Source organism: Vipera ursinii (assembly GCF_947247035.1).
Source record: "Vipera ursinii genome assembly, chromosome: 3".
Lineage (NCBI taxonomy): Eukaryota > Metazoa > Chordata > Lepidosauria > Squamata > Viperidae > Vipera > Vipera ursinii.
Window position 1 is genome coordinate 191435444 of NC_139516.1, and position 21994 is coordinate 191457437.

Here is a 21994-nt window from a genome sequence, read left to right on the forward strand (position 1 = left end):
GTCATTCATGTTATTCTACAGTCTTCTTGCCATTTCTACTCTTAAAAATAGTAAGACTCTATCTTAATTAGTTCGTAGAATTGGGCTGCATGTTTTTTTTTCCTTTCATCATTGCCATTTAGCATTTATTTTGTGGCTGTCCTCCCCCACCCTCAGCTCAGTAAAAAGTTTTGATTCTGTCTAGCTTTCCTAACTGGCTTCTGTCTTCTTTTTTTATTTGCTTGCATGCTTCCTCAATTTTTGTTTACCTCGGAAGATCACATGAGGAAAGAAAAGAGGGATGGGAGGAAGGGGATGGGGAAGTATTCCTTGAGAAAGAAGAGGAGAATCAGGAACTGGAGAAAAAGTTGGATGAACAAGATGATGAAAAGGGGGAAGGGGAGGAGGTGACAAAGAACTGTGATGAGGAAGATAAAGAAGCAGAAGAGGATGAAGGGGCCCAAGAGGAGATAACTGAGGAAGGAACAGAAACAAACAATAAAGAGGATTTGCAAAGGAGATATTCACAGGATGATCTCAGGTAAAAGTAGATTTCTATTTGTTAGAGAGTTCTATCATTTGCAGTAGCATCTTTATGTTTCCTTTTTGTGTCCATCATTAAATTTAAGCTTAGTATTTTAATAGTCAACCAATGTTCTATTTTGTTAAATTATTTTAAGAAATAACAAATTACAGAAATATTACCCATCTTGTATAGCATATGTTCTCAACCTTTTCTTCACCATTGACCTCCTTCCTCTAAATACCTTTTGTGGCCATAGACCTTGGTCACGGACCACCAAGACCTAACTCAAGATTTAAATCATAATCTTTCTTCAAGCCTTCATGGACCCACTGTAATGACATTGTGGGCCCCCAGGGGTCCGCTGACCACAGGTTGAGAAACTCTGTGGTATAGTATAGAAATTAAGGCCAACAATTGATTGATCTTGATTCACATTAAGCTGGAATTCATGAGATAAATATAGAAAGGCCATCTAGTTCTTAGATTTTTGTCATATTAACAGAATTCTGTCATACTGACATATTTCATGATATATAAATATAACATTCTGGAGCTCTGTAGATAGAATTATTTAAGCAGAATGGACATTGATATGGATGGTCTTAAATGTCATTAATACAAACCATATGAAGAAAAGACAATATATTTTTCATTTTTGTTCTCATAAGGGAATAATTTTATCATTGAGGATAATAATGGGTTACTCAAGCCATCCATTATTTAATGTATGAGCAGAATCTTGCGGAAACTGAGGGAATATGCTATAAAATTCTACTCTTATCTGAAGGGGGAGATACTTTGATCAATAGTATTAATTCTATTATTAGTATTATATGTTTTAAAGCTTTCAGAAATGGATATATTATTACAGGTTTTGTTTTCTGAACATGAGCCTCTTCACAAAATCACAGAATCATCCTCTAGGAAGCCATTTAGGCACTGAATCCAAAACCCTATTAAGTGCAGTAATTAAAACTGAAATAGCTTGGATGCTTGAATGTATCTATTGAAAATGAACCAACCATTGTTATGGGTAACTGGTTCAACTGTTAAACTAGACTTTACTGTTTTTCCCCCTAACATTTAACTGGAAATTTTTCTGTAAGTGAAATACACTGGTGTCCTACAATCTGTTATAATGTCTTCCATGACATTCTTTTCAAATATTTGGAGAATGTTAACATGACTTTCTTGTTCTTCAGTTTTTCCTTAAAGGGTTTAGTTTCCAATGCTAGACCATCCTTGTTGCTGGTTTCTAAGCCTGTTCCAATTTTGTTTGAAACTTTCTGACATTTTACTGCTCAGAACTATAAATACAATATTAATACTGACCAGCACAAGGATGATTTGGAAAATAGATTTTTATAGGTATAACCAAAAATTGTGTGTGTGTTTTTTTAGCCACACCATTCTACTATAATCACAAAATATTTTTAAATATTATTGATAAGCCAGATATCTCTTGTCCTATACTTGATTTATTTTTCCTAAGTGAAGAGTTTGATTAAATCTCAGTCTGTTGCTTTTTTTCCATTTTTCCAATTTATCAAGATTATTTTAAATTTTACTTCTGTCTTGTAGGCTATTCACTATCCCACTGAGTTTTAAGTCTTCTAGTAATTTCTTAACTAGTAGTTTCACATTTTTATCCAAGTCATTAATAAAGGTCTTGTAGAATACTGGGTTCAAGTCTGAACACGGTTGCATCCAGTCGGTATCTCCTTTCAGTTTGATGAACCACATTTGAGAACCTTTTTTCATATCACATAGGTAAAATACAAACTTTTCTTTCACTACTGGATTTCTTTATATTTTTTATCAAATTTTTATGGCATCCGATTTCACAAATAGCTACTCTGTGCAACATACAACAATTAAAATAGTGGGGGACAGCACGATGGAAGTGGTTGATTGAGTAATAACAGATTTTAACTTTTTATGTTTTAACTGTAAATATGTAAGCCGCCCAGAGTTACCCTATGGTAAGATGGGCAGCAAATAAAAATAAAATAAAATAATAAAATATAGAAATAGTAATAGAAAAGTAGTTGGGCTTGACTGTATTGTTTTTACTCAGAACAAAATCTCTGGGACATGAGAATTGGCTGTAGAAATAACTGGAAAGGAATTCATAATGCTGGGATTGGGAAATTAAAAGCCGAGTATGACCATTGGTCAGCATAAGGGAGAGAAGAAATGAACAAAGGTAAGGAGGAAATTTTGAAGGCATATGTGGCCAAGTATTTCTCAGGAGACAAAAGGTCATAAGAATCCAGAAGGCAGAAAAAGAAGGAGCAAAATGTTTCAGCCTAGAAAAAAATAATCACTCAATCAGTGCACAGAAAAAAACCTGTAAGATTGTTACACGTATTCTGTTTTGCATGATCTTCATTCACTGTAGTTCCAGAGTATTTTTTTAAGTGTAAAACATTGTATATACTCTTGTCTTCCTGTGTTCTACGTTTATATTTATTGGGTTTTGTTTGCAGCTTTTAAAATAACAATTCATATGTAAGTTTTGAGCAAAATCTGGAAAACTGGAGTTTAAAGGATAATTTTGTTTCATCCTATATAGTTTTGGAAATTGCGATTAATGTCTAATAACCATAGATGAAACTAGTTTAGATAACAACATGAAAACAAAATTCGACCCACATTGATCTTCAGTTGATCCTGGCATCATACTGCTTCCTCTTGACAATTGACAAGCACTCTTGTAAACTTAAAACAATAATACAAAATAACTTGTTAATAGAGATTACCATACTTTTATAGAAGACAGAAAAGGATATGTTTAATTATGAGTACTGCTTTAATTTTACTTACTTTCCCAATGGTTTTTCTACTTATTTAAAGTCTCTCCATACCCAGTTCTCTGTGTGGATGCCGCTTCCGGAAGTCCATTCTGGGCCTGGGCAACAAAAAATTAGTTATCGGTTCTGCCGAAGTGGTGCGAACTGGCTGAATCCCACTACTGCCCTATTCTAAATCCATTATCAGAGTCATTGTTTTTTAGTGTGTGTATATATATATGTGTGTGTGTGTGTGTGTGTGTGTGTTTAAGTATTTGTCAAGGCTTTTTGAATATATATATATATATATATATATATATATATATATATATATATAAAAAAATTCAGCTCATTCAATGAAATTGGAGCATAAAATGTCATAAAAAATTTAAAAACTATTTTTACTATGTTTTAAATTTAAGGCAACAAACATTCAAAAATACATGAAATAAAATAATAATATAAGCTTAGGTAACATGATAGACTGCTGATTGTTATTAAATAAATTGAAAGCTTGTGGAAAAGATTTCTGTAATTAGCAAATATGATTGGAGTATGTATGTATGTGTATATATATATATATACTGTGTGTGTATGTGTATATATATATATATACTTTGTATATATATATACTGTGTATATATATATATACTGTGTATGTATATATATATATACTGTGTATATATATATATATATATATATATATATATATATATATATATACTGTGTGTGTATATATATATATATATATATATATATATATATATATATATATATATATATATATACAAACAAATGAACACTGGGATAGAATTAAAAACTAAAACAGTTTTTATTGCTGAAAAATCAAGCTTTCGTTGGCCAACTGCCAACGTCATCAGGATGGAGATGCTGGGGTGGGGAGATTCCGTTTATACTGTTGGTGTCTGCACTCTGCTCATGGAGCACGCTCAGATCTGTTTGTTGAGGTCTGCCGTATTTCTTTGAGTTGTCGCGCATCCGTTTTTGGGATGTATTTGTCTCTGGGTATCTGTTGTTAAAAGTGAATTGTTTATAGCTCCATGTGTTGTAGCCATAATCTTAATCTTATTAAGGAATATATATATATATATATCACATACATACATACTCCAATCATATTTGCTAATTACAGAAATCTTTTCCACAAGCTTTCAATTTATTTAATAACAATCAGCAGTCTATCATGTTACCTAAGCTTATATTATTATTTTATTTCATGTATTTTTGAATGTTTGTTGCCTTAAATTTAAAACATAGTAAAAATAGTTTTTAAATTTTTTATGACATTTTATGCTCCAATTTCATTGAATGAGCTGAATTTTTATATTCAGTTTAGCTAATATACAGTATTTCTCTTATAGAAAGCTTCAGTTTGTGTGTGTGTGTGTGTGTGTGTGTGTGTGTGTGTGTGTGTAATCTAACATAGAATTGGGCTACATAAATATCCACTATAACAATTCTGAATGACAATGAATTAAATATTATTTGTTTCCATTATAGGTTGATGTATTAAGAAAATCAAAATTTTAACTGTGTTTTACACTGTTAAATACACCAAGTATGCTTATCTACAATATAATTCAAAGTATTCATTTCAAAGTAGCTCTAGTGTGCTTGTGCATATTCATATTAGCATATTTTTCAGATAACCCCTATCTTTACATTTTCTCTTTGTAAGTAAAATATTAACCAGTCTGTTAGATATAGATTCTACCTTTCTTGCAGGAGGTCAAGGCAGCATTCATAGCCTCCTCTTGTTTTTCCCACAAAAGTAATAACTTATAATTTGCATACACACACACACACACACACACACACACACACACACACACACACACAAACACACACACACACACACACACCGTAAATTGAATTTTTGCCAATCCTTCATTGAATCTTCATCTCCAAGGGTCTGGACTACAGATATTTGAGCAAAATAATGAAATATCTTATCAGGGATTGTTCGCTGAGAAGTGCCAAGATAAATATAATAAAAATAACATGTAGTTTATTCAGCTATTTATAAGAATAAACTAACTTTCTGTGAGGCATGAAAACTATTTCTAAGTTGCAGCAATTTAGACTATAGATTAGGATGCACATTATATGACTGAATACACATCTAACGTTAAAAAATACTTTCATGGATAATATACTTATTTTATTTGTCTTGTGCAACGATATTTTCCTTAGCATGTTTCCTTAACATTGAACAAGAATCTTGCCATTAAACAAGAATCTTGTGTAATGACTGATTGGACAGGTAGGTCCCGCCTAGCTCCTCTAACTCCCCTTCACCCACTTTCCTCTTCCCTCCTCTGCCTTTTTGGCTTCTCTTGCAGGGAAGTTAGCAGATCCAGATCTGTGTGGCTCTGTAACTGTTTGTCACACCCCAAGACACCAGAGCCACCCCACTTCCAGTTGCACTTGCTGCCCTGTGCTCCACACCCTGTGCTCCACACCACTGCCATCTTCATGCTCCTGGCCCTTATGAGGCTTGCCTGGACTGGGTGCCAGCTCATGTGGAACTGGCTTCAGGCAGTGAAAAAGAAATAAAGTACAAAATAGCTTAAAAGTACTGCAGTGCACCAAAATGCCATTTTGCACTGTGCTCCTGCACCATATGGGGCTGCCTTTGCAGTCTAAAAGAGGGGGGGGAATGAAAGCCAAAAACAGCCTTTCCCCCCTTTTTCACAGCACAAACCAACCCCAGCCCTACCCAGGAAGTCTTTGCAAAGAAATCCCCATTTGCAGGAGTATAATTGCTATGTGCTTTATCCCTAGGCAGAACCAGCCTCATACAGTTAAGCAGCTAGACTGGGCATGCCTTATTAGCAGCCAGAGCAAGAAGATGGCAACAATGATCAGCTGGGTGTCAGGGGACCAAAAGGGCACTGATGGGGGCAAATAGGTAGATGTGGGGGGGTTGCAGTGCCGCTGAGGTTGTAAGTGCAAAAGGGCTGGCAAGTGCCCAAAATTTGATCACATGACTGCAGGCACACTGCAACAGCCAGAACTTCACAACATCCCTTTATTCAGCACCGTTGTAACTTTGAACTGTCACTAAAAGATTGGTCACAAGTCGAAGACTATCTGTATGCCACCAGTGGCTAACTGATATTCATATATAAGAATAATAAATTACAAAAACATACACAATGTATTTCTTATATGGTTATAAGATTACCGTTTAGCGTACCATAATAGCAATGCCATAGCTTTTCGGTCAAATTTACAAATAAGTTTTGTGATGAGACAAAACAATAACTATTGTACAATCAAATGCAAAGAAATTTGATCTTTTCAACTTTGGTGACAAACCAATTTCTGTGTGAATTAATTGCTTCTCCCAATAGTCATCCCAAACCTTCAGTCTGAAACCTTCCTTTACTGTCTTTATTTTTTCTTTTATGGCATTGTCTACCCATCGTCTTGGCTGACAGTGTTTTCACATCTAAAATGCAAAGCAGACAGATCGGTGCTACAGAACAGAACATAAGTAAAAGCACCAGCATCAGTGGGGAGATGTATGCACTAGAGAAGAACGATGGCAGCCAGTCTGATACAGCGGTGGGCACTGTGGGAGCAGGTGGAAAAAAACGGCGATCCAGTATTGGTGCAAAAATGGTAGCTATCGTGGGCCTTTCACGGAAAAGCAGGAGCACTTCACAACTCAGCCAAACTGGTAGGATTAAAATTCCAGTTTCCATTTTTTGTTGTGCGTGAACTTTAAGCTTATAATCTACATTTTTAGGTGAAGTGTAATGTAGTTCAGAATGTTTATGATTTATGAAAATGATTGTTCAGCATTTCTTTAACACTACCGCAGTATTGGGGCTAAATGCAAATTTAAGGGTCTAAATTTAGAAAAGGGAGAAATGTTCTCTATTCATCACCATTAGATGGAATGCATTGCTATAATGAATGCTTTGTAAGAATGTTTGCAGCACATTTTGAAGCAAAAATGTTTATACACAAAAACAAAGAAGCTTACAAATAAAAGCAAAAAAAAGATATTTATAAATAATCCATTTTCATCTATTTTATTGTTAACTTCTGCTTAGATTAATTAACTTTTGCTAAATATTAAAGCTGTTGGTTTATTTTTTAAAAACCTATTGTTTTTTAACTTTAATATTTAATTTTCAAATACAATGCCAAAGCAAATAATATAATGTATAATTCAATGTTACAAAATGCTCTATGAATTAGATAATCAAAGTAACTGTAAGAAACAGTTTAACTGAAAAAGTTCTCTGTGAGACACTGTGGCTTGAACATTGGAATAAGCGTGATTGAGGTTTTTCCTACTTGATGTGCAAAGTTATATAACAATCTGAAACAGAGTTTTAAATAGCAATACTTATCTTTTAAGTGTCAGAATGCAATTATGGTGCATTAATCTCTCTGTTGCATCCTTCTCGTGGCTGAGCTCATGTAAATGAATAACTCAAAATGTATCCCTCTTAGAGGTTTCAGTTAATCAGCATTTCATCTACAATAAGCACAACTAAGTCTGGCTTTCACTTATTATTTATCATACATTCAAAGGAAGTGGTTGACTTGTGTCCTAATTTCTATTATATAGTAACACTATATAACATAGTGGTTTCTGGATTAGAGAGCAGGGGTTTGAAACAGATTGTACTAAGGACAATGCAAAATTGCTTGGAGAATAGCTTACTAGTGCTAGCAGCTTACTAGTGCTAGCACTAAACATAAAAAGCAAGTACCGTATATACTTGAGTATAAGCCGAATTTTTCAGCCCACTTTTTGGGCTGAAAAATTCCACTTCGGCTTATACTCCAGTCAACAAAAAAAAACTTACCGAGGACTTGTGCGCGGCCGAGGCTTTGGTGCTTCCGGGATTGCGCGCACCTCTCCCAAGCAGCCGCCGTCCGGAGACCTGCCGAAGTTTGGGGAGGTTTGGGGAGGTGCGCGCGCACCTCCCCAAACCTCCCCAAACGTCGGCAGGTCTCGGGATCTCCGTGCCTTGCCTGCCTGCTTCTTTCCGCTGCGGAAAGAAGCAGGCAGGCAGGTCACGGAGATCCGGAGACCTGCTGACGTTTGGGGAGGTTTGGGCACCTCCCCAAACCTCCCCAAACGTCGGCAGGTCTCCGGATCTCCGTGCCTTGCCTGCCTGCTTCTTTCCGCAGCGGAAAGAAGCAGGCAGGCAAGGCACGGAGATCCCGAGACCTGCCGACGTTTGGGGAGGTTTGGGGAGGAGATCCGGAGACCTGCTGACGTTTGGGGAGGTTTGGGCACCTCCCCAAACCTCCCCAAACGTCGGCAGGTCTCCGGATCTCCGTGCCTTGCCTGCCTGCTTCTTTCCGCTGCGGAACGAAGCAGCCTGAACGAAGCAGGCTGCTTCTTTCCACTGCGGAAAGAAGCAGCCTTCTTTCCGCAGCGGAAAGAAGCAGCCTGCCTGCTTCTTTCCGCTGCGGAACGAAGCAGCCTGAACGAAGCAGGCTGCTTCTTTCCACTGCGGAAAGAAGCAGCCTTCTTTCCGCAGCGGAAAGAAGCAGCCTGCCTGCTTCTTTCCGCTGCGGAACGAAGCAGCCTGAACGAAGCAGGCTGCTTCTTTCCACTGCGGAAAGAAGCAGCCTTCTTTCCGCAGCGGAAAGAAGCAGCCTGCCTGCTTCTTTCCGCTGCGGAACGAAGCAGCCTGCCTGCTTCTTTCCGCTGCGGAACGAAGCAGCCTGAACGAAGCAGGCTGCTTCTTTCCACTGCGGAAAGAAGCAGCCTTCTTTCCGCAGCGGAAAGAAGCAGCCTGCCTGCTTCTTTCCGCTGCGGAACGAAGCAGCCTGAACGAAGCAGGCTGCTTCTTTCCGCTGCGGAACGAAGCAGCCTGCCTGCTTCTTTCCACTGCGGAACGAAGCAGCCGGCGGCGGAGGCTTGCAGAACGGCGGATCGGCTTATACTCAAGTCACCAACTTTTTCCAGTTTTTGGGGGTGAAATTGGGGGTCTCGGCTTATACTCGAGTCGGCTTATACTCAAGTATATACGGTAATTGTCAGTTCAACCATATTGTCCATTCCCCAAAAATATATTGCTATATCTATAAATACTAAATATTTTGTACAGTAAAAGATGTATTTAACAACTTCAGTATAATGTTCTTGCAACTTCAATGTAACTATATTTGAAGATGTATTCCTACTGTATATATTCAATTATGTAAAGCATATATAAGCAAACAGGTAGTCCTTGAGTTATGATGGTTCTGTGCTTGGAAAACCTCTGATGTCTCCTGAAGCGATGTGAGAATGTTCTGTGCAATTTGAAAAACAATGTGGCCTCGGGAAGTGGTCTCAGGAAGAAGGCCTGGCACAGCGAGCAGTGGCCTCACCTAGGTCTAGGCTGGTTGTACCTCAGCAGCAGCAGGAGGAAGATGGTAAAGATCAGCTGGAGGTGGCAAGGTCAACAAGGCAAACAGAGTGCAGGGCCGGAAACCATCAGGGTGGCAGGACAAGTGGAATGCCAGCAGCAGGCTGGCAGATTGGCAGGGAGAGTAGAGCATAGGATGGCAGAGGCTTTGCCTTGCACAGTCTTGAGGTGGCACTCTTCAGCAGTAATGCTGGACTAAAAAAGTGTTGCGTAGTGGGTTCTGGAGAGAAGGAAGCATGCCGAGACGACATAACAGCTCTTTATTAGGTGGAAGTGACTGTACTGGGGAATAGGGCTACCTGCACTCTTTATATAGCTGGCCAGTACCCGGTCAGGTATACAACCAACCAATTGGATTGAAACTCTGTTTCCCACCGAAACTGCTTCCCGCCAAAACAGTTACAGTTCAACGCCTCCTGGTGGTGACTCTTATACAATGCTTTAGATGTTCCTAAAAGCCTAATACATAACAAAAAGAAACCTGGGAGAAGTGGTGACCAGCTGAGACTGTTGAAGGCCCCAGGCCAGTCCCTGTGAAGTAGAGGATGGCAAGGAGTACTGCACAACCAAAAGGGCAGAGATCAGGTGCAGATGGGGGGGGTTGTTGAAGTGCCCCTGTAGTTGTAAGGGTTGGCGAGCTGTCAAGCACCTGAATTTTGATCAAGCCACCACAGGCATATTGCAAAATCTGTAACTTTGGGCAAATAACAAAAGTCCCATTTATTTAGTGCTGCCATAACTTCTGATAGTCGCTGAACGAATGGTTGGAACTCGAAGAATTACCTGTAGTTATAATTTATGCCTACAAACTAATATCCTTTTTAATATAGATGAAGACATTGTATTTAGTAAGCTTCAGAACAGATGGTTCCCAGTCCTTTCTCTGTCTTGCTTGTGATCTGTTAGAATTGTGATTACCTTCATGCTTGACATAAACAGTGTTTTAATTTTGAAGTACTAACTATGCAATACTCTGGCCCATCCTACTTGCTGCCAATATTACTCTAATTACACCAACTTTTCTGTATGAAATCATAAGATCAATTGATCAAGCAAAGTTCAGATGGAAATTGATGAATGGGCATTTTTGTATATATGGATATTGCAGAAGTTTATGCTTAAAACAAAGTAGTTGTAGAAAACATCTCATTTAACTGGCATTGTTAAGGAGTGGAATGATAAGTACTGTACTGCAGGCAAAGGGAGCTGAAGCATTTTTTAAGCCCTGGAAAACAGGATATTTGGAAGAGACGTAGACAAAGATCTTCCTTATCTGCTACATTCACCAGAATATAAGGGGGTAATAATCACATTATATAGATAAAGCACAAAATATGTGTACTTATCAAATTTTTAGAATGTTTCATTTTCTCTAGTTACTACCGTAGTTCCTTCTATGTTTTTCTATAATCTTTATATATAATTTTAGGCACGTATCTCTTCCTTTTCTAATGCTTCCTTTCTGTTACTCTAATATATGCATTTTGTCCCATATATTCTTAATATAAACATTCTTTTTTAGAGAAGTATATTACAATGTCTCAGAAATACTAGTACTGAACAGTAGCAGGATTTCAATTCACAACAAATATTGATTCATAACTTGTATTATTTACAAGCCTGTATCGGAATATGAAGGGTCGTGGTGGCTCAGTGGGTTAGGATGCTGAGCTTGTCGATCAGAAGGTCGGCAGTTTGGCGGGTCAAGTCCTGAGTGCCACGTAGCAGAGTGAGCGCCTGTTACTCATCCCAGCTTCTGCCAACCTAGCAGTTCGAAAGCACATAAAAAAAATGCAAGTAGAAAAATAGGGACCACTACGGTGGGAAGGTAACAGCGTTCTGTGCGCCTTTGGCATCTAGTCATGCCGGCCACGTGACCACGGAGACGTCCTCGGACAAGCACTGGCTCTTCGGCTTTGAAACGGAGATGAGCACCGGCCCCTAGAGTCGTAAACGACTAGCACGCATGTGCGGGGGAACCTTTACCTTTACCTTTACCTTATCGGAATATGAAGTGAATGAAACTCTCTGTCATCCTTAGCAAAGAAGTATTGAAAAAATCCTTTTGTTTTTATTAATTTTAACAGCACTTTAGTAAGCACTTATGTGATTTGCACATTTATATCAAGGAGTTGATTTACCACAAACATATAATGGAGGAACCAGTCATTCAAATTTAATGAGTCATACTATGTTCTATTTTATTTATACCGGATAAAATGGGAGGAATAATTATTATCATCTCTGCTAAAAGTTTTGGTGGTCTTTTAACAGGAATGGTAATAGAATTGTGGCTCTCCTTTGCAATTCTTGTTTTGAATTTTTGTTTAAGAGTCTTAGAATGATAGATTGATTGAAAGATTTCAGAATCTTTATATTCAAATGCAATAATTCAGAAATTTATTTCCTTTGTCTCTTAAAGAAATAACTTAGTTTGCTCTATGACCATTTTCTTTCCCAAATAAAAGCCAGGTTTGCCAGGAACCACTTTGTGTTTAACATTCCTTGTGTTAAAAGACTTCTCAGAAGCTGCTCCAGACCAAGAATGTTTGAGCTAATATTCTAGCTCCTTCAGAAAAAACAATGCACTATCTGTTCATTTATGTCATTTCTATACTGACACTGCATCTTTTGATTTGTTTTCAAAGTTGTGGCGGCCTAAATAGATGTTTTTATTTTCAAATGATGAGCTAAGAAAAAATAACTCCTATAAAAATTATTCAAATACATTGTTGTTTTTTTGTACTTTTCTTTCTGCTTGTATTATTGGCAGGGGCAGATACAGGAGATGCAAGATGACAAAAGTCCTGCTGATGTTAAGTGGAAATATGCTAGTTCTTATTATTTTTATTTATAAAATATAGCTGCTGGAATTATATGAATTATGATCCATATGGAAGTATGTGGATCATACTTCATAAAGTTCCTGCAGCTATATTTGTGTAATTCCATAGTAACAATAAAATTCAGCTTTTTCCAAAGCTTCCTGAAAGTCACTGAAGAATATCCAGAAGTTAAATAAATTATTTTGCATAATTCACAGATTTATTTATCAACCTTTTCTCCAGAAGCACCAAACAAATTTTACCGGGATTGCCTTTTGCTTTAAAGTTTAGGATTTTTCTTACAATGACTGACTTCAAAAATACTTATTTATTATATAGGTAGTCCTTGATTATAACCATTTGTTTATTGACCATACAAAATTACAACAGCACTGAAAAAATTACTTATATGACCAGTTTTCACACTTACGACCATTGCAGCATCCCCATGATCATGTGATTAAAATCTGGGCACTTGGCAACTGGCATATATTTAAATTTGGGGTCATGTGATGTGATCACCACTTGTAACATTCTCATCTGGCTTCCAACATGCAAAGTTAATGGGGGAAGTAAAATTCGCTTAATAGCCATTTGAGATCACTGCAAGGGTACAATTCACCAAGCATTTTGACTGTATTAATTCCATTCACATTCAATGGGATTCATGCATGGAACATGAGCAAACCTTGAAGGAATTCTGTTCTGTTTGAAAATTGAACCATATAAAAGAAATGGCAGTATCTTTCATTTTGCCTTCCTATAATTCATGTACATACGGGGATATGTAAATACAAAAGTAAAATATTCACGAGTATAGCCTATTTAATACATATTAAAATATTATTGCAATGCCTCATCAATAAGCAACAGTCTGTAAGGCATCTAAAGATACAGGAAAAAAGGATGATATACTTCAACATGAACAAGTTACATATCTTTTTATCAGGAAAAATCATGCAGTGATTGAAGGGCTGCAAAAATGAAGTGCCCAAAGAGATGGAAAACTGAATTCCTATGAGTTACCTGTTGAGTTTATAGCTAAAATGAATCACTGAATTTTACTTACATCATTTTCATACCCATATGAAACTGTCTTATACTGACTGAGATCCTTGACTTATGAATACTGGGGATGGGCCACTTTTTGTCATCATCTCCTTCCTAGGGTTGAGAGACAATGAGTATCCCAAAGATACCAAAATTGCATTTTCTCAGCCTCCTTAAATATCAACAAAAAAGGGTGCCTTACAGATTTTTGGAGAGGTAATTCCAGAGGGATGGCCCTACTGTTGAAAAGCAGTAGTTCTACCTCTGCCTTGCATGTCATATGCAAGATGAACCTGCTACTTTTTCATCGGAACACACAAACAGGATTGGTGATTTTGCTTTGGATATTGACATGGGTGGCATATAAAACTAACAATAAACATTCTACTTGGAATAAGTAGCTTTACAGTTATTGGAATGCAAAGTGAGATGGGACTTTATAGCTCAAAATCAGCACTTCGTGCATAACCAGATGCCTGTTGTGGAATCCATAAAACTGGTGTTACGTGTGAATAGCAGAAAACTCACCTGCCAACAAGTGATCTTCTGTATTTTTTATCAACTGAAGCTTTTGAGTAGTCCCACATAGAGCGCAATGTAGAAATCGGTTCTAGTAATATATTTATGCAATACTTTAGTTTTCATTGAAGTGTACAGACAAGTTTTACAAAAAGCTTGAAAATTAGCTTGCATACCTAATCATCTAAAAATCTTCCTTCCACGTTTATTCCAGTTGCATGTGACACAGTTATCGTGGATGGAATTGGCTGTAATAGAGAAAGGAATTATATTTATATGTGTAGAGGGATTATTGGTTAAGACTATATTATATCAGTGACTGGTAAACCAAATCAAAAAGTTATTTCTTCACCTGCGGCTATTAGTATAACTTATAAAAGGTGCATTTTAACTCTCCCACATTCTGACATAGAATACAGAGATGTGATGATTGCTTTGATTACATCAGTTTGTAAATTTAACATTGTATATTGAGAAGTAAGTTAGACATAAAGGAATATTGTTTCATTTTTGCTTTTTAAACTAAAACTAGATTGTCCTGAGATAATTCCCTGTGAATGCTTACTTTGCAGACATACGTTTGTAATTCATATCATGATAATAATAATAATAAGTTGGAAGGGACCTTGGAGGTCATCTAGTCCAACCCCCTGCTCAGGCAGGAAACCTTATACCATTTCAGGCAAATGGCTGTCCAGTCTCTTCTTAAAAACCTCCAGTGTTGGAGCATTCACCACCTCTGGAGGCAGGTTGTTCCACTGGTTAATTGTTCTAACTGTCAGGAAGTTTCAACTTAATTCTAGGTTGCTTCTCTCCTTGACTAGTTTCCATCCGTTGCTTCTTGTCCTGCTTTCAGGTGCTTTGGAGAATAGCTTGACTCCCTCTTCTTTGTGGCAGCCCCTGAGATATTGGAACACTGCTATCATGTCACCCCTCACTCTTCTCTTCGTTATATATGATTATATATGATATGTGATAATTATAGCTAAGGACTAAAATGATCTCTCTTGCTAGTTTGTATTTTAAAATCTCTCTCTCCCTCTCTCAGCTTTATGTAGACACTGCTAACAAAAGATCAAGGGTAGTTCTACTGATATGTCCATGAATTATATCTTTTCCCTTACATTCCAGAGTCAGTATAACCTTCTGTTCTTCATTATTGTATTAGTCACAAAATCAAATATTCTTTCCAATTTTAATTGGATGGGAATGAAAGATATATAGAGGTTCACAATTGACATGATCATAGAGAAAAACTATCCAGCTCACTCAAAAACATACTGTAGAATATGGCACAGCTGTCCTTCAGGTGGGGAAGAGCACATAGCATGATACTTTCAACAGAAATATCATCTTTGTTGTGTGCAAAAGATATTGCACCCCATGCTCAGATAAAAGGAATACAGATGTCATGTTTTTTAAAATGGATTCTTTTCACCAGCGAGTCTTTGTGACTTTATACTGCATGCACAATATTTAGAATATTATTACTCTCAGCTGTGATATCTTTTCAATATGTATATTTCTTCTTCTTCGCCCTCATTGCTCTTCACAGATGCTTGTATAATAATCAGATGTGTGGAAGTATTTGCTAATTTCCTAATTCACATGCTATCTTCTCAGCTAATGCCATACAACCGCAAAATACTTCTAACTTTTAAAACTAGCATTTGTTTAGCTAGTATAATTTTCTAATCAGCTTTGCTTCCACTATAAAAATACAGTAGTTGAATTACTGATAAAAAGTGCTGTTCTGCCTAAAAGCTTAATCAATCAGTCATGCAGGTATATATGTATATTATATGTACATCAGAGCAGAGAAGCTGTGATTTTTAAATATGCTATGAGATTTCTAAAATCCTAAGACTTTTAACACATAATTTCAACTGTGACAAATCAAAGCTAAATTTAGAAGGCAGAAAAGAGCTTACTGACATTTCTTAGGTGCCTGGGTAAAATTAGGCTTTTAACTGGGTCAGATATGTTCAGGTTCAGTTTATTTTATAGACCTGACACTTGGATCACAATTTATTTCAAATAATACTATATTTCTAACAAATATTAGGAAATTATTTCATTGCATATTATTTTTTAAAAAGTTGCACACATTAATACTGCATCCAGTTTTGGGAATACTGCATCCAGTTTTGGTCACGATGATGTAAAAAAGATGTTGAGATTCTAGAAAGAGTTCAGAGAAGAGCAACAAAGATGTTCAAAGGCTAAAACATGTAAAGAATGGTTACTGGAATTGGGCATGTCTAGTGTAATGAAGAGAAGGACAAGGGGTGATGTGATAGCAGTGTTCCAATATCTCAGGGGTTGCCACAAAGAAGAGGGAGTCAAGCTATTCTCCGAAGCACCCAAAGTCAGGACAAGAAGCAATGGATGGAAACTAATCAAGGAGAGAAGCAACCTGGAACTAAGGAGAAATTTCCTGACAGTTAGAACAATTAATCAGTGGAACAACCTGCCTCCAGAAGCTGTGAATGCTCCAACACTGGAAGTTTTTAAGAAGAGATATTTGCCTGAAATGGTATAGGGTTTCCTACCTGAGCAGGGGGTTGGGCTAAAAGACCTTCAAGGTCGCTTCTACTTACTACTACTACTACTACTACTACTACTACTCCCAGTCATATATAATGGCTGGCACTGAATAGATCTTAATATACAAATGTAGATCCATGAAGTAATGATTCCTGGAGGCCACATGGAGCTCTGAATCTCCTATGCTCCTTGGAAACACTTGACCAGAATATTGGAAAATTGGTGACATAATTTAATGCCATTTTCAGATTTTAAGAACTGCTGCTTTTTTTTAATTACATTTATATCCCGCCTTTCTCCGAAGACTCAGGGCGGCTTACAAGCTTAGCTTATATCTCCAAGTATACTTAATGCAGTTTTTAAAAATTAACCCCCCACAAATTGCTTTTTCAAAGAAAGTATGTAACCATCACTCCAAGTTTTCTCCTTACATGCTACATCTGCTCAACTTTAAAAAAAATACATTAAATGAAGGCCCTGCTCATCAAAGGACTGCTTACTTTTGCATTTTATGCATATATGCAGATGACCATTCACTAAACATAGCTATTGCGGCATGTCAATGCATTGAGTGAATACTTCAAAAGATTTGCCCTATTTTTGCAGCCAATCCATACAAATTTTCAAATGAGCTATACAGAACATGCAGAATACAAACTTTAAATGTAAATTTTTAAATTGGAGCCAAATAAAATCTTTTTTGGTTTTGTCATATCTTGTCCCTCCATTTGGTTTATTTTTTTATTTTAGATTCCATTTTTTATAAAGAAGAGGTGGCATGCCATAAAACAAGTCATCTTTATAAAACTATATTTTGTTTTCCTGTAAATAAACTGATTACGGTGGTGGTGGTGGTGATGGGGGATTATCCTTGTCAGTTTTGGGTGGGTTTTTTTTGTAAATATGCTTTTGAATTGATTATGTGAGTGGCAGCCATTTTGATAGAACCAAAGTAGTCCATGTTCAGCTAAGGATATGGCTATTGCTGTATCTCCTCACTCATGAAAAGGCTTCTAGTTCAAAGGACCATGCATATTTGTTATATTTGAGTTCTTCAAACACAGAAGAAACTTGCCACATAAATAAAAATACCTTCCATATCATAATCAAGACCAGAAGACCTATTGTTAATCTGTTTTTAACTTTTGTATTTTTTGTTTTAACCACCCTGTAAACCGCCCTGAGTCCTTCGGGAAAGGGCGGTATATAAATATAATAAAATAATAAATAAATAAATAAATAAATAGAAACTTTGTAGACTATTGCAATGCCTATTACCTGTCAGAGATTGATAGATGTTTCAAATTGGCTTCTTAATGGAGGATGAACTTTACATAACCATTTTCTTGTGAACTACCTTTCATTCCGAACTGAGGAAATTTGGGGGAAACTAATGCTCTGTTGTACTGCCTCTCCATATACAGTAATGACCTTACTTTGTTTTTTCACCATATCTTCTTTCTCCGACACTTGCAAATAACTTCTCTTGTAGATCTGTAACACTTCTATCATTGATATATAGCTTTGATGCTTCATCATTTGTTATCCAATCTTTGAAATATAACCTTTCTCCAAAATAAAATAATTTCCATCAAATATGTCATTTGAATTTCTTACCTACTTGTTGCCAATGTGATTTCCTGCCCATTATTATGCAAATTTATAAATTTTGTGGTATGCACCATTGAATTTCTAACTACCTGATTATCCTTTCTGTGATTCGAAGGGAAGACGTTTGATGCCTTTCTAGTCCAGTTACCTGTTTCGCATCATGAATACCAGGCAGAACTTCAATTCTTTCCTGCCTAATTTTCCTGACAACTGATGTTTAGAAGAGCAGTGTTTCTAAAATATAAAATTACAAAATATAAAATGAGAGGGTAGGAGAATGAGTACATCTGTCTGCAAACTATAGAAGGCGTGATCAAAATTAAGCAAGTGGGAGGAGGAGCAAATAACCACAGCCATAGCTTGTTACTTGGAGCACTGCTAACTTGCTGAATTTAAATCTTTTTGTGAAACCTAAAGGGATTATTTGTCTTCCCCCCCCCCCCCCCGTTTCCTTGATTGGTTAACCCTTTCCCTTTCTTCCTTTCTAATCTCCTTCCCTGCCCAGTGGGACTAGTCTTCCTTATTCCATATTCATTCTGTTCTTATTATTTGTTTATTGTTATTTTTGTTGTCCTTCCTTCTCCTCCTTTCACTGCTTCTGCTGGAAAGGAGAAGGGAATTATATCTGAGTATAAATGTATGCATATACTTCTTGTTCTTGTTTTTCTTGTGTACTTCTAAATGGTTTATGTGGGTGAAAATGAGTTCAGTAGAACACAATTATTTTACAGGCAATTGATTTTAATTAGTAGACATTAATTACATTTAAATATGTAGCTTATATGTAATTAATACTTTGGCGTATCCTGGCTGGGTGCTTTCTTGTAGTATGAGGTTTCTGGCAAATATACAAAACATGCTTATATGTGTGCATACACATTTAAAAGTGTGTGCCAAAGAAATATTTATTAAATAGGGAGAAGAATACTCAAGTTTGGTAGAGATTTGGTTATTTACTCAAACTTTCTTTTTTGAAAATTGGTCTAGAAAGTTGACATCTAAAAATATGATCCCATAACTTGAAAAAATGTTTTGAGGAGTTAGAAAATTTTTATTTACCTAAATATATTTTTAGAAGATAGAGCTTAATCACCTTTCCCATATAATTTGAGGAAGAGCACAGAAGTACTTTAATGAAGAATAAATTAACTTTATTGCTGTGGTTTGTAGCTTTTAAAACTGCAAAGGGGAGACAATTATGACATTGAAAGTCTGACTGTTGAATCACAGGTGTATAAAATATTAACTATCACAGTATCTTGTCATCATTGCGCCATATGATAGGCCATGTTCTGACATCTTACATGTTGACATTTAGCAGCTTTCTATAGTGAACAGTTTCCTAACTAAATATAGTTACAGTTTCTCCTGCATTGTACTTTATGCTGCAAGATGTAAAAATAGCAGATGCACCAGTTTGGATATGTTTCAAAACATATTAAGATATACATTTACAGAAATTCTATGTATGCTACACTTCCTCTTAGATGAGTACACTATTCAGGATTTAACACTCACTTCATTCTTCATGATTAAAAATATTTAAATTCCAACTGTTGAATAATTGTTAATACACATACAGTCATGCTCAAAATTGTTGGCACCCCAGAAATTTTTCCAGAAATTTTTTTGGAGTTTTGTTTGACATTATGTCCAATTTGCTTTTTTTCCTCCCTTTTTTTGTTGTGTTCCAATACACACAAAGGGAATAAACCTGTGTATAGCAAAACATGTGTTCCTGCAATACTTTTCTGTGAGAAATACTTGATTTTCTGGAAAAGTTTCTGGGGTGCCAGCAATTTCGAGCATGACTGTATATGCAATTTATTACTATGTGTTTTTTTTGGTATACCACTTACAATCATTCAGGATTGGAGCAGTTGATAAATGCAATAAAATAATAAATTTAGAGACTGAGTATTAAACTGGAGTTTATTTGCCACTCTGTTTAAAACTCTGCAAATACTCATAATAATATTCAGCATTTAAATATTACACAGCATTCAGAGTATTATGTTTATGGAAGCATTTGAATTAGCAGAATATTGCTGTTGTTATACTAGTTTCTTGTTATGGTCAAATTCAGTAGCAGCATCTGTTAAATTCAAAGGAAACGATGATTAAAACATTACCCTTCTTTAGAAAGGAAATGATATAACATTTTACTTTGCAAATATGAAATAAAACATGTAATATAATACATGTTTTCTTGTACAAAAACTTGCTTCAATATGCTATTTGATTTTAGCTTCTGGAAATTCCTGAGAACATTAAGCATTATCTGATGCTGAAGTAGTGGATACATGCGGTGCCTGTATACATGGAGGCTGCTATAGAAAGACAATATTGTTTTGACAGTAATATTCTTCTAGTTATTTAACTTAACTAGATTTAGAGGTTGTTCAAGAAAATAGAAGCGAATGCTATATATAACTCCTCCTCACTTCCTGAATAAAAGGTGAAATGTGATGAAGCAATGCAAGTGAAGAATTTAAGCAACAGATGCAAAGCATATATACCATGCCTTGGTTCACTGTCTTTTTGTAGTTTGTACTGACTAGATAAAAGGATACTTCGTGGTCCAAATATAATTATTTGTGCCTAAACTAATTTACACTATAAATTCTCTCCCTTAATGCAATAGTTGTTACATTGACGGTCCTCAGAGCTATTTTCCAATTTAATTGCTAGGTGGAGAACATAATTACCCAGGCAAAATTATTTTCATACATTCAGTGTAAATAAAACTGGTTGACTGTGCATGTTTAACTTTGAAGATCATATATAGGTGATTACTATAAGAACTACCATTACAATAATGGTACCATTTAAAAAGTGCCTTTTTAGTGTCATTGTAGAATTGTATAACTCTGAATTTCTCTATTTATACTGGCCATTTAAATGTATTTCTAGTTAGATGGATACTTGATACAACTAAGTGTTTTTACTTTTTTCTAGAAGCAGGTGGTAAAAAATTGAAGAGTACAGTACAGAGAAGCACAGAAACTGGGTTGGCTGTGGAGATGAGAAATTGGATGACACGCCAGGCCAGCAGGGAGTCTGCAGATGGCAGCATGAACAGTTATAGCTCAGAGGGAAAGTAAGTCCTGATTGCAATTGTAAGTAAACATCTCTAAATCAAATGTCATTGATTTAAATTAGGTTTAAAATCACAATACTGCACATCGACTTCCATCATTCTAAATCTCAGTGAGGTTAATTGAATATAGAATATAGAATATCATTTTTAAAAAGCAACAAGTGTGATTATTTCTCTCTCTGTCTCTGTCTCAATACTAGGGCTTCATATCCAACAAGAACTCATATATATATATATATATATATATATATATATATATATATATATATATATATATATATATATATATATATATATATATATATATATATATATATATATATGAAAAATATATTTTTATTCTACAAATATGTTGCTTTTCATGGATCTTAGCAGAACTCATCACCTGAGTGGTTGATAATAATTTGCTATCACTTGGTGTTGTAAGATCACCCAGACTGCCACCAGCTACTCTTCCTCCCTACTGAATTTTCCTATATCCCACAATACTAATTTCAGAACCGGTGGTTTGGACTGGCTATCACATAAATAAGGCTCACATTCTTTACAAATGTAACAAAGTAAAAGAAGGGCAGTCATACCACATGCATTTAATGGAATGTAAAATTTAACCTGTCCCTTTCCCCCAACAATTG

The 21994-nt window shown here is 36.0% G+C and overlaps 1 protein-coding gene across 1 annotated transcript in view; it reads left to right on the forward strand.

The window, feature by feature from the left end:
• The window catches only part of RIMS2 (regulating synaptic membrane exocytosis 2), a gene marked incomplete at both ends in the record, with an annotated part of 276924 nt that overhangs the window by 241326 nt on the left and 13604 nt on the right, over nucleotides 1-21994 (forward strand). Inside the window, 3 exon segments of the mRNA XM_083359700.1 lie at nucleotides 272-520; nucleotides 6789-7003; nucleotides 21218-21359. Coding sequence (XP_083215826.1) covers nucleotides 272-520; nucleotides 6789-7003; nucleotides 21218-21359 — 606 coding nt within the window.